Here is a 14271-nt window from a genome sequence, read left to right on the forward strand (position 1 = left end):
ACGCCTGAATCCACACAGACACAGTATTAACAAGGTTTTGGGCCCTCGTTTTGGCCCAAAAGGGCCCCATATATTCTTCTGTTACCAGTCCATTCCTTGGACAAATTCCACCTTAGCACCTAGACCTGTTGATGGGTCGGGCCGGACTTTTTATTCTTTATAAATATGATTTTGTTAGGCCTGAGTCCGAGCCCGGCCCGACCAACGGGCCTATAACATAGGCCCGAGCCTGGTCCTAATAAAAAGTCTAAAGCCCGACCTAACAGAAGAAAGAATTCACCATCAGTGAATGTGTCCGCCAGTGCTGAGTTCGCATCAGAGAGAGAGAGAGAGAGAGAGTGGATGCACCAGCCGGTGCTTAGTTTGTAGTGAGATGCAATTTTGATAGTGAAAAGAGGAGTCAGCTTGCGTCCAAGAGAGAGAGAGAGAGAGGACTCACTGCTGCCGCCGCCGGTGCTTGTGTTTGCCGCCTTGCTGGTGTCTGAGATTTGAAAGAGAAGAAGTGAGTAGAGGAATGAGAGAGAGAGAGAGAGAGAAGACTCACCGCTGATCTGACAGAGTTGTTGTGCCGGTGAATGCGGCTACTTGAGAGTGTGAGGAGGATGTGAAGAGAAGAGAGGTTCGGCACTAGGCAGTTTGGTTAATAGGAAATGTGGAAAGAGATGAATAAGAAGGGTTACGATATTAGGGTTTTTGGGTTTAGTCTATAGATCGGACCGGGCTATTTTGGCAAATCCCGAGCCCGGCTCGAATTTATTATGGGCCGAGCTTTTTGGCCCAAAGTCAAGCTCGTGGGCTCATTTATGTGTTCAAGCCTGTCCGGGGGCCGGGCCAGGCCAGGCCGACCCATCGGGCCACCCGATCCATGAACAGGTCTATTAGCACCATTGGCAATACGGCTAAAGTATGCCAATTCTTTTTTATTCTTTTATATTTTCGTTGAGCAAATAAATATACAATTGAGATAATAAAAGCAGAAATATGTACAGACACGAGGGACATCAAACCACAGTTCCTGTTCAACAAAACGAGAACCATAAATAGCTTAAGTAGCCATCAGATGAGCAGGCTTATTAGCCTCTCCCGACCTCAAAATAAGCATCCTAAAGGAACATAATTTCCAGATGGTCCAGAACTACAGAGATGTACAGCTTATTAGAATCTGATTCCACTTGTACAGCTCTCAAATTCCTTTCTTTAGCAAAATAAAGAGCTTTTCAAATGACATGTAACTCAGCTTTCACATGCTAATACGGTTTTGGTCTTGGTCTGGAAAGGGCCCCATCATCTTAGCACCATCAACCATTGGGCTAAAGTAAGCTATCCTTTGTTTTTTTCTTTGGGCTAAGTTTGGTTGCAGTGCAAATAAATGTAAAATAATGGGGTGCAAATAATTTGTGTGTAAATTTAGGTATAAATTTGCTTTACATTTGACTGTCTTATTTGTTTGTGAGAAGTGAAATGATATGATCCCATATATGCAAAGATGTAGGAGGGTTATTTATTTGAGAGTGAAGTAGGAACTAGGAAGCTAGATAATGTGGTCCTCAATTTATGCTGGAAGTTCTCTAGACGGTTTATTTGTGACAAGTGACTGTCCAAAATTTGATCAATGAAGATGGGTTGGGTATAGAAAATCTCTTTCTCTCTCTCGCACACAACGGAAATTGAATACAAGGAAATCATCCAACTGCCACCACTTCCCTCATTACAAGGGTTAGGGTTTTTCTTTGTTCCTACCATGGTTGGATGAAAATGTGGAATCACCTCTTGATTTTCATATTTAATCCAAACCCTCAATTCCTAAACATTAACCTTAAACCCTAAACCCTAAATAGGGCTGTTAATAGGTCGGGTCTGGTTTAGGACAAAGTGTACTAGTCCTCAATCAATTATTAATTGAAACAAAATCATAGACTTAGAATTGTCCTGATTATTAATCAAGATAATCAGGTCAGAACTGATTATATTGACATCTATAATTATCTATGTCAATAATAACTTAGAACTTCATATATAATATAACCAACCTTAATAACAATGACATATAATAGTAAATTCTTTATATGTTAATAAATTATGTGTTTTCAACCAAAGTTATCTTATATTGTATTTGTCAAATTTACTCTTTCAGACATTAAATATAATAAAATTACAAGAAAAACTAGGAAATCTTTATATATTATTAACTCAATAATCAGTTTGAAACAGACAAAAACCAGAATGATCCAATTATTAATGAGAGAAAATCATAGAACCAGAACCGATATAATCAGTTTGGTTTGATTGGGTGGAACTGACCAATTGACATTAAATATACTAAAATTACAAGAAAAACTAGGAAATCTTTATATATTATTAACTCAATAATCAGTTTGGAACAGACAAAAACCAGAATGATCCAATTATTAATCGAGAGAAAATCATAGAACCAGAACCGATATAATCTGTTTGGTTTGATTGGGTGGAACTGACCAATTGACAGCTTTAACCCTAAAGTCATAAACCCCTAAACCCTAAAACCCTAAAACCCTAAGCCCTAAACCTGAACTCTAAAAATTAATGAGTAAAATGCATTTGGTCGAATGCATGTCCTTGGAGTACTCCAAACCCCTAAACCTTAACCTCAAATTAATCCTAAAAAAGAGTACTAGCTTATTTTTCCCATAACCAGGGTGTAGACCCTTTACTAAAAATGAATCTGCCTGAATCATCCCCCTTTCATTAAGCTATCAAAATTAAAAACTAATCAGATGATTAATTAATTCAAGATTATCTAATATTTGCTGGTTTTGGTGTAAGCAGCTGATCAGCTGGCAAAATGAATTCATTTCAATTAGAGTTTCCAATCATCTTAACGGGAAACATGAAGGTGTTGAGAAAGCTAGGGTACTTCTCTCAGCTCTTATGATGAGGACACACCCTCATTATAACTGTTCCTTCCAAAGAAAAATCTAAAATAAAGAACAAAAGGCTGGTGCTACAAGCTTTAAACACGAACCTGCTTCTACTACTCTATCAATCAAAAGACCTTGCGAGTGTCTATCATACTAAATTAATCTTCCACAGTTCCTTTTCTGCTTTTGCAGTATGCTAAGCAGATCGATCCCACATTTTGTTAATAAAATTAATATATAACAAGCACCCTTTAGCATTTCAAAGCCAGAAAACCAGAAGTTACAATTTAACAAACCACATGGGATTGAGCATGATATATCCATGAACAAAGTTTTCTTTAGAAATCAATTCATTCACGTGAAAACAAGAAAATCCCAAGCTAGAAAATGCAAAAACATATCTAGTAAACTTGAAACAACAAAGCAGTTATAACCCGGATTTGTCAGCATGAGTTATCAATCTTAAGGTAGTAGCTAGAGTAGAGCCACAGTGAATCACTCCTCTTCAATTGTAGTGTTTACATTGAAGATACGAGGACAGCTATAGACTGAACAGAAAGCTTGTAAGGTCATCAACAGCAAGAGCATAAGAGCTGCCAGAAGTGTGAGGAGTTGCCATGAACCAAACACATAAGCCTTCAAAAACTTCTTAGCTTTAACCTTCCACCTACTACCGTAATACTTGTTTACATCTTCAATCACCTTATCGAAGAGCTCAACTTTCGTTAACTTGACAGACTTACTCATCCCATTCCACAGGTTTGCCACCTCTTCGTCACTCTTCAACCGGTTCAAAATAATACCTCTTTCTCTGAGCAGCTCTGCATCCTCCTTAGTGTCTATAATACCAGTCATTAACTCGGTGTACCGAGTAAAAATCAATGGCCCTGATGCCGCTGAAGTCTCATACGCTACTAAATTTCTTAATACTACTTCTGTGTTAACGTCCAAACTAATTTTAGGGAGATGAAATGTAACTCTCTTCACATCGAAACTGATGGTTGTGATGTCGCCATTGGTGGGGGAGAATCGGACTCCACACTTGTGAAGCTCAGTAACAGAGGGGATTGTGATCTCCTCTATCAATGGAGGTCTGTCGACACTGTTCGTCGAGCTTGAATCATCATCTTCGGGGTTTCCATCTCCATCACCTTGAGAGAAGAGCTCAGCAGGTTGTTTCAAGATGGCAAATCCAGGAAGACGAGAGAGGATCTCCCATGGGAGTTGTAGCACTACCTTAACAGGTTTTGAAGCTAGAACTTTCGTGACGGAATGCATCGGGCCTTTGTTTACGTTGGAGAGCATCTTCCAAATGAACTCCAGTACTTGTTTTACAGGACCACAATTCTTGAACGTTTCCTCTTTCCTCCCGTCGCCGGCCGGATTATTGCTCCCTTCATCACCATCAACTACTTCATCGATTTCAGAATGCTGTTCCTTATTCAACCTGGGCACAATCGTGGAGTACAGAAAATCTAACAAGTGATGAAAGTGTTCAGAGAAAGAGACACGCTTTCGTGTTCGTTGGAAGTTGTGTATCATCTTAAGCGGGGAGAGCTCCTTGCACAGATCCATTAAGATGGAATATAGAACATCGTCAGCATCAATCTCTGGCGATAAGCACTGGTAGTCCAGGATCTTCTTCAGGAGGAACAATGGAATTTGGTTCTCAAGCATCACTATGTCTCTAAGAATCGGATTGTAGTCCGACTTCGTTCTGGCATAATCAATGAAGTAAGCCATCCCAGATGAAACTTTGGTTAGGTTCCTACTACCTTTTCTGACGGCATTAATATGAAGGAATTCAAGCAAGAAGGAAGCATCGACAGCCATCATCCAGGCTAGTGTTTCACGGTCGAAATCAAGGTATTTATGGTAGGAAGAGCGGATCCTTGGCTCCTGCTTCTTAAACTCCTCGACGAGCTCTTCAAACCCGATGCTGTGTAGCTGTTTATGGGTTGTTCGAACTGCGGCATGCTTGTATCTCACCATCTCGTAGAGCTCCGGCCGCCGGTAATGGTAGGGGCCTAGCGTCACATGTTGGGGAATGTAGGAATCAGGCTTGGTAGATTTCAGGGTTTTGGGGACAATGAAGATGGAGGCATGATCGTCCTCGGGCTCTTTCTTGAGCATATGACGAATTATCATGATCCATTCTGCGTTTGAGTTCGAATTCGAGCGGATGGGATTTTCGGGTGATGATGTTGGTGAGGATGTGGAGGACATATTTGTTTTCTGGAAATGGCTTGGGGGTTTGATTGACGGTTTTGTGTGGAGTTGCAGGAGTTGTGGGATGTGGGAGGGAGGTTGAGTTAAGGCTAGCTTTTGTGGTTGTCACCTGATAGAGTGATATTTATAAATGTATAATTCAATGGAAACCGTCCCTTGGGCATTAATGTTGCAAAATATCCTTGGGCAATCAAGTCATTTGCATAAAATTTCTTCACCGTCCGATCATGCTGATTTCATGGGCTGGTTTTAATCAGTGTTTTTCAAACGTCATTGATCCAAACGGTCAGACCATTTGACTGAAACCATCCAAGCAATGGATTCAGTTTTGTTTTAATTTGAAACAAGACATCTATTCGAACCGGATGATGAAACCGTTAACCCAAAAACTGATGGCCAAATAATTCCGGTCTTGCGTCTGTTTTTAAAACATTAATTTAAAGTGGGCCCTTCTCTCTCTCTACATCACAAAAGTTTACAAGTAGAACTGTAGAAGCAAAAAATGGAATGGATGGCGCCCAAAAGCTCAGAGGGTGATGTTTATCTCCAAGAAGCTGAGGGTCGTATATACTTTTTTGCTTGAACCAGAAGGGGGCGGGCTTGGGGCTTGGGCATAGCCAGGGCCATGGACGTAATTATCGTCCAACTTACGTGCCTTATTAACTAATGATGCATAACGATGCAACGTGATTCTGCTTGAACTCCTAAAGCAGGGAGATTGGTGATGCGACAGAGCTTATGGGCTATGGCTCAAGAGTGCGATTATGTACTGGGGGAAAACTTGGCTTTCTGGAAAGAGTGGTTGCAGACAAAATTCTTTTTAATCAAGAAGAGATGACAAGCGAGCAGTGGTGGATCCAGGAATTTTCTTTTGGGGGCTTTTTTTTTGGTTTATGGAAACGGAAAAATTATATTAAGTTAATTACATTATAAAGATTCATAATAAATAATAGTAGGGGTGAGAGTAAGTTAATTCTAAATGTAATTGACTTATTTTTCACATTATGTGCCTTCTTTGAAAGGACAAGAAAATGATGTGATAAGACTTGAAGAGAAAGAGGGCAAGACTTCAATTCAGCTCTCCACTTCATCATCGGGAGATGTTTTCAATACATCCACAGTGAGAATGTGTTGTAAGACTTTGTAGGAGAGTTATCTTGTGGGGGCAGATTTGATCTCAAAGGGCAAGAGGTTTTTGGACTATTGTGGCCTAAAGAAAAATAAATATATATATTTTTTTTAATTTTGGGCGTGGAGGGACATTAGAGAGTTAGAGAGCGGTCCTTAACATTTTATTAGAACTTCCAATTTTTGAGGAGGCCGAGGACCAACTTTATTACCGTATATCGCTGACTCGCTGCTTCTAATACTTGGCTCCGGCCGGGCCTCCGCCCCTGTAAGCAAGGGACTGAAGGACCGTTTGATATCTGCTGAAGAAACTTATCTGAATTGGTGATAGTTGATCAGCGGATGATGAATGCTGATAAGCTGAAGTTGAACTACAGCTGAAACAACTACTAAATGCATTAAAGCTGCATTTGGCATACTTTTTTTTAAGAACTTTTCTCTTTCTTACTGTTAAAACGCCCCTATGAACATTGAGTTTTTAACTGCAAAAAAGGAGAGAAGTCCTTAAAATAAGGAATGCTAAAAACAATTTAACAAATTTACCCTGAAATCAAGAAGAGAAACACAAAGTTATAATCATCACCCATTATAAAACAGATTTGGGTTCTGGATTCTCAGAAAAAAAATCAAATAGAAAAGGCTAATGGACAATGTGTATATAAGCCAACAAGCTAAAAACTTCAAAACTAATTAAGGGTGTCAATCGACCGGTTTTGGATTGGACCCCGTATACTCCAAAATCAATTTGGATGGATTAGATGGACCAATGAGGCATATTGGATTGGATCAATCCAGTCCAAAATATTTATTAGATTGGATTAGACTTGGTCTGTCTGTAATAAATTTATATTGGATTGGATTGGATTAAGCGAATATCTGTTCCATTGATATAAAAAGAGAATATAGATGTTAATGGATTGAATTTGGGTTAAAACCAATCTAAATCAAAACAACTTTGAACAGATTGGACGGTCTAACATTGAATTGGACCGATCCAAAATGATCTAAAATATTCATTGGACTGTATTAGACTTAGTCCATTTATAATGGACTCACACTAGATTGGATTTAATTGGACCAAATCCAGTCTAATTGACACCCCTATTCAAAACAAATAAAAGCAAGATATGAATTCTAACATGCAAAATATCATGCTTAGGTTGGGAATGATGCTTTCACCGAATAAAAGAAAAGGAATAAAAAAAGTTATGACTGATGTATTCACTTTTCTTGGTGTTCCAATACCCACCAGCAATAATATTAACATGATTCTTCAAGAATCTTTGGATGGAATTAGGAAAATCTCCAATTCCAAAAGAAAAAAAAAAGATGATGGAAATGTCCGTCTCTTCATTAAAAAAAAAAAAAATCAAAAATCGTAACACCACAGAGACAAATTCCAAGATAAAATGGCTTCTTCAAAAACCTTAAAACTATGGTTTTCAAAATCGGGCTGGATCAGATGGTAGAACTGGAAAATCGAGAATGATCAGGTGGTTGGTTCCGTTTTGCCCCAGAACTGTTATTTCCCCAAAAAATGTTGATTTGGTTAGCAATTTGCTGACTTGGGCAGTCAACTATTCAAACTGTTCAACAGTTTGGCCGGTTTTTATTTTTAATTTTTTGTCAGAATGGGCTATCTATTCGATTTGAATGGTCAATCCATTCGACCCAGGAACTGGACCCTAACCGATTCGTTGTCTGATTCGATTTTAAAAGCCTTACTTAAAACAAAAAGGAGAAACGATGAGAACATGATTCTACACCCCTTTCTCAACCAAGAGGAGGTAGCAAAGCAGAGTAAAAGGGGAGGACTCTACCTGGTTTGTCTGGCCAATTTCAACCTCATAGTCCAGCAATCCTGTTCCAAACCTAATCTGAGAAGAGAGGATGATTCAAATGAACCCTTTTGGTCTCGGGCATTGTTTGTCATATTAAAAAAAATACGTGGGTATAAGAGTCACGTAATGACTTATTAATTCAGTTTTAGGTGGTGTTTTGTACCATTGCGGATTTCTTAGAAATTGTCACCATATTGGAGCCACATCAACTACTCACCAAAATTGGTTGAATCTGTTGTTTGGTTGACTAATGCCTGAAAAATCAGAAAAAATCACTTCTAAATCGATTATGCAAATAATTGGGCCTATTTTCATGCTGATTTATTTATTTATTTTTGTTTGGATGACATACCATCTAATGTTGCAACAATAAAAAAATACCATTGCCGATTTGTCAGAAATGGACTCACGTGGCAGCAAAACAAATAAATATTACCGATTTCTAAAATATCAGTGATTTCTGAAATCAGCAATGGTGTCAAACATGGTTTTTAAAACTGAACCGGTGATCAAACCGGTTAGGGGTCTGGTTATCGATTCGAACAGTCCGACCGTTTGACCTGAATGACCAGTCCAATCTGACAAAAATTAAAAAAAATTAAAAATTTTGAAAAACAGTCAAAACCGTTCAAACGATTAATTGACCAATTCAACGATTTACTGACCAAAATCAACGATTTTGAGAGAAAAAATGAGTTTGAGAAAAAACAGAACCAGTTCCCAATTTTTCCGGTCCAACCATCCAATCCGGTCCAGTTTTGAAAACCATCATAGCAAACACTTATCAGCTTTTAAGTAGGTTCTAGTCTCATTGCTTATGGACCTTTTACAGCGTGTTTCATGCTTGAACGACACAACAAAAAATGGACTTGTAATGGAATCTTATAAGCAAAAGTCTATAAGCCACACCTACGACAATTATCTAACGGTCCCCAAGTGAGGTACGTGTCATGTGCAAGAAAAACTTACAAACACTAACGCTGTAAATGGTATTCATTTGTCCGAATTCAAATTCGAATTTAATCCCATTAAGGGTGATCCAAATTCAGTCTGTTTATAATTGGATCGAATGCGGATATACACCTATCCGATTTGATAAAATTTAGATTTAATTAAATTTAAGTATGTATAAGTATATTGTATCTATTCCTAAAGTTGGTTTGAACATTGTGTTTTTACTAAAGTGTCATAGGTTCAAGTTTGATATATATTATTTTTGAATCATTTTTATTCATGAAATACAATATTAAAGTTACTTTTAGTTCACTTTATTTATAATATATGATATTTTGATAATTTTTAGTTTTATTTATTAATAGCATTCAATACTGGTTGCAATCAGCACTCGATTTGAATTTAATGGATATGATCCAATTCAAATTCGAATATAAACAAACCAAAATTGGATCTACCTATATCTGATTCCATTCAATCTATTTTCAGTCCTACTAAGGCTGTTTTCCCCCAATAACCAATGTTTCTCCATCTATTGGCCCGCATTCCAGATACCCCGAACTCTCTTTAAGAAATGGGTTGGTTGTGAAATAATCTTTTCGGGGTCAGTCTACTATTTAAGGCTCAGTTTGAAAGAAGTATAAATACAAATATGTACAATACAAATACATACAAAATAATATAAGATACAAGGTTTTACGCTCTACATATTTGTATTTATACTCCTTCCAAACTGAGTCTAAGTGTCAGGTTCTGTGGTAAATAAGTTGGACTGAATCTGAACTTGTTTTCTGTATAGGGGGGCCATGATTTGAGCACGTTCTGTCAAATGCACTCAAATAACTTGGTTTAGTAGATTTGGGCTTGTCCTGAAAAGCCTTGAACTCAATTACCCTGTTCTTAATTAAGCATCTTGTTCAAAAAATATTTAAATTCTTTCATGCATCCAAATGGGTATTGGGAAAATGAAAAGGGCCTGGGCTTGAAGCTTTATCTAGCTGTGCCTAACTCAGTCTCACTCAGCCCAATAGCATTGCATTTGCTAATGAGGTTGCTTAAAAGAAGTTAAAACTAAACAAAAATTGTGCATGATTAATCCAGATAAAAAACATACGATGTAGCTAGACACAAATTTCTCAAATTGAGAGAAATAATAGAGGGAATGAGATGGGTTTAGAAATACATATTTATGCATCTTTTGTACATTTATATATATATATATAGGCGGTATTTGAATTGAAAATTTGAAAGTTCAGATGCTAACTATTATCTGTGGGGAAGACACATAGTAAGGTGGGTCAAATGGGGCCTCCGTAAACCACAAGAATGACCATAAGGCAGATTTAGCGAGCATTTTATTACAAATGAATGTAATTGTTTTCATTTGTTTCTGAAATTTTCACGTAAGAGAAAGAATAGAAGAAAAGTTTTTTTCTTGAACACTGTCTGTTGTGAAAAGGAAATATAAATTGGTTTCGTATAAAAAACAATGGGTTTAACTATGATACCAGAAAGACATGTAATACGAGAAAAACTTATAACCAATCAGGTGGGTTTTCATTAAGATTCATGATGATTTTGATTGGTCAAATCCTTTCCGATTTCATGAATTTCCGTATGAAAAGGGTTCTGATTGGTTTTCATCAAGATTATTTTACTCTAGTACGATTCAACATTCTTGGGGCAAGTTTCATCTTAGCAGTTAAACCATTAGCATGCTGCTAAAGTAATGATTTGGCAAAGCAAACCCGATGATGCAGTAATCCAAATTGTTGTTTATCTGATGTCGTTTACACGGTCTATTTTGACTTGCCAAAATGTTTTTTGGACCAAAGTTTGATCGGTGATTATGGGAATTGGGTACCGTATAATGTTTTCGAATAGTCGTTGATTTGGACGGTCCAACCGTTTGGCCTGTGAATCGTTCAGACAACCAATTCTGTTTTACCTCAAACTCGGCCCCTGGTCAAAAAATTGTTGAATTGGCCAATGATTCATTGATTAGGATGAACAGATTATCGATCCCTTCACAACCTGCTCAATGGACGGTCAAACTGTCAACTCAGAAACTGCTAGCTAGAATGATTCTAATTCCGAGTTATTTTTTAAAACATTGATACCATATATGTTTATGCATCTAATATATATGCAAATATAGAAAATCTCTCTCCCTCTCTCATCACCATTCTCTTAAACTGCCACCTCTTCCCTGATTATTACAAGCTCCTAGGGCACTTCCATTCTTCAAAAAAAAAAGTACTTTACTTATTTTTCAATCATCCTCTTTCATTAAACCATCAAAATTACTAAGATTATCTCATAATTTCTGATTTTGGTGTAAGCAACTTAGTTTGCAAAATAAATTGAATTCAATTAGGGATTCCATTCATCTATAAGAACATAACAGAACATGTAAGTGTTGAGAAGGGCACATCTCTGAGATGAGGACACACCCTCATTATAACTGTTCCCCACATTAACTAAAATGAAAGAACAAAAGGCATGTGCTACAAGCTCTTAGCATTGATCTACTCCAAATCTCCAATTCAACATTTTATTATCTAAACCACTAGAATATTGAAGGCATCGCATAATGTAAAAGGAAGCAAGAGAAATATAGTTAATCAAAAGGCAATACAGATGTCTATTATACTAAACTAATCTTCCACATTTCCTTTTTCTGCTTTTGCAGTATTGCAAGCAGATCATGATTTTGTTCATAAAGTAACAAGCACCCCTTAGCATTTCAAACCCAAAAAACCAGGCTCTGATCACAATATTTTTTCAGTTCTGAGCTGCAAATTAAGAGATCATGTGATTGAGCATTCTTATTTTAACATTAATTCTCCACTAACAAAGCTTTCAATACAAATCACATCATCACAATCCCATCCATCCGAGTGAAAACAAGAAAATCCCAAGCAAGAACAAACTTCTTTCCTGTCTAAATTAAGCAAAACCATATCTAGTAAACTTGAAACAAAGCACTAAGATTATCTTCATGAATTATCAATCCTTAGGTAGTAAGAGTAAGTCACAGTGAATAATCACTCAACTCTGTTAATATGGAAGACTCGAGCACAGCTGTAGACTGAACAGAAAGCTTGTAAGGTCATCAACAACAAGAGCATAATAGCTGCCACAAGTGTGAGGAATTGCCATGAACCAAACACATAAGCCTTCATGAACTTCCCAGCTTTAACCTTCCACCTACTACTGTAATACCTGTTTACATCTTCAATCACCTTATCCAAGAGTGGAACTTTCGTTAATCTCACCGACTTACTCATCCCATTCCACAGGTTTGCCACCTCTTCATCACTCTTCAACCGGTTCAAAACAATCCCTCTTTCTCTAAGCAGCTCCACATCCTCCTTAGTGTCTATAATACCATTCATTAACTCAGTGTACCGAGTGAAAACCAATGGTCCTGATGCCGCTGAAGCCTCGTACGCTACTAAATTTCTTAATACTACTTCAGTGTTAACGTCCAAACTAATTGTTGGGAGATAAAATGTAACTGTCTTCTCGTCGAAACTGATGGTTGTGATGTCGCCAGTGGTGAGGGAGAACCGGATTCCAGACTTGTAAAGCTCAGTCACTGAGGGGATTGTGATCTCCTCTATCAATGGAGGTTTGTTGGCATTGTTCGTCGAGCTTGAAGCCCCATTTTCGGGTTTGACATCTTCTTTATCTTGAGTGAAGAAGTAGTACTCAACAGGTTGCTTTAAGATGGAAAATCCAGGAAGACGAGTGATGATTGCCCATGGCAGTTTCAGCACCAGCTTAACAGGTTTTGAAACTAGAGCTTGCTTCAGGTAACGTACTGGGCCTTTGTTTAATTTCGAGAGCAGCTTCCAAATCTCGTCCAGTAGCTGTTTTACATGATTTGATTTCGCGAACGTTTCCTCTTCCCCTCTGTCGTCGGTCGGATTGCTCCCTTGATCATCATCAGCTTCATTGATCTCAGATTGCTGCTCCTCTGACATGGGCACGATCATGTGGTACAGAAAATCTAACAGATGAAAGCGTTCAGAGACATGGATTCGTGGGAAGTTGTCTATCATCTTAAACGGAGATAGCTCTGTGCACAGGCCCGTTAACATCGAAAACAGTACACCGTCGGCAGTTTCTAACGATAAGAACTGGCACTCCAAGATCTTCCTCAGGAGAAACAATGGGATTTGGTTCTCAAGCATCACTATGTCTCTAAGAATGGCGTTATGGGCCGATTTTCTTCCGGCATAGTCGACTAAGTGAGACATCCGAGACGACACTCTGGTCAGGATCTTACCTTCTTTGATGGCATAAATCTGAAGGAATTCAAGCAAGAAGGAAGCATCAACAGCCATCATCCACGCTAGTGTTTCACCGTTGAAATCAAGGTACTTATGGTAGCAAGAGCGGATCCTCGGCTCTAGCTTTGTTAACTGGTCGACGAGATGTTGAAACTTGATGCATTGCAGCTGTTTCTGGGTTCTTTTAGCTGCAGAAAGCTTGTATCTCTCCATCTCGTAGAGCTCCGGACGCCAGTAATGGTATGGACCGAGTGCCACTTGTTGGGGAATGTAGGACTCAGGCTTGCTAGACATCAAGGTCTTGGGGACATTGAAGATGCAGACAGGAGTAGAGCCATTATCGTCTTCGAGCTCTTCGTCGAGCGTTCGACGAATTTGACTCACCCATCGGAGCTCGTCGAAGCTTGGGTTCGAATTCGAGGCCATGGTGACTTGGGCTGTCGACGAGGGCATGTTTGTTTTCTGGAAATTCCTTGGCTTGGTTTGGTTGACGGTTTTGCTTAGAGTTGAGGCATTTATGATTGTAACTTGTTACATATAAATGCACTTCAAATGGAAGGATTATTGCTTTTGTTTTCCAGCCCCGAAAAGCACTTTTCCATTTCTCCAATTTAATGCGTCACTTTCACCTTTTTCTTTTTTTTTTCTTTTTGCAGTAATGTTGGAATATTAGGCTTGGAGCAATCAAGCTATTTGCATAAAATTTCTTAACCGTCCGATCACGACGATTTCATGGTTTGGTATAAAGCGGCTCCAAAGACTAGGGAGATAAGTAGGATTGCAAAAATCGGATTCACATGCATATCTAATAGCGACATAATTCTGTCTCTAATTCATTATTACTAGTTTGGTGGCACGTTTAAGATGTATTGAGAAAGAAAGGAGGGCCGATGTTGAAAGGGTGATTTGATATCCTGAAAAAAG

General features: G+C 38.3%; 1 protein-coding gene and 1 pseudogene across 1 annotated transcript; both read right to left on the reverse strand.

Annotated features, from left to right (window-relative positions):
• Nucleotides 1-3183: 3183 nt before the first annotated feature.
• Nucleotides 3184-5230, reverse strand: LOC104592657 (putative UPF0481 protein At3g02645 pseudogene; annotated as a pseudogene).
• A 6586-nt stretch (nucleotides 5231-11816) lies between these two features.
• Nucleotides 11817-13821, reverse strand: LOC104592658 (putative UPF0481 protein At3g02645). The gene has a single exon (XM_088893995.1). The coding sequence runs from the start codon at nucleotides 13798-13800 to the stop codon at nucleotides 12097-12099; it is 1704 nt and encodes a 567-aa protein (XP_088750121.1). The 5' UTR covers nucleotides 13801-13821; the 3' UTR covers nucleotides 11817-12096.
• Nucleotides 13822-14271: the final 450 nt, after the last annotated feature.

Source organism: Nelumbo nucifera, chromosome 8 (genome assembly GCF_055504915.1).
Source record: "Nelumbo nucifera cultivar China Antique chromosome 8, China Antique-T2T, whole genome shotgun sequence".
Lineage (NCBI taxonomy): Eukaryota > Viridiplantae > Streptophyta > Magnoliopsida > Proteales > Nelumbonaceae > Nelumbo > Nelumbo nucifera.

What these genes read in the sequence shown, in the direction of transcription:
- LOC104592658 (XM_088893995.1), bottom strand. Translation starts at nt 13,800, where the DNA reads ATGCCCTCGTCGACAGCCCAAGTCACCATGGCCTCGAATTCGAACCCA.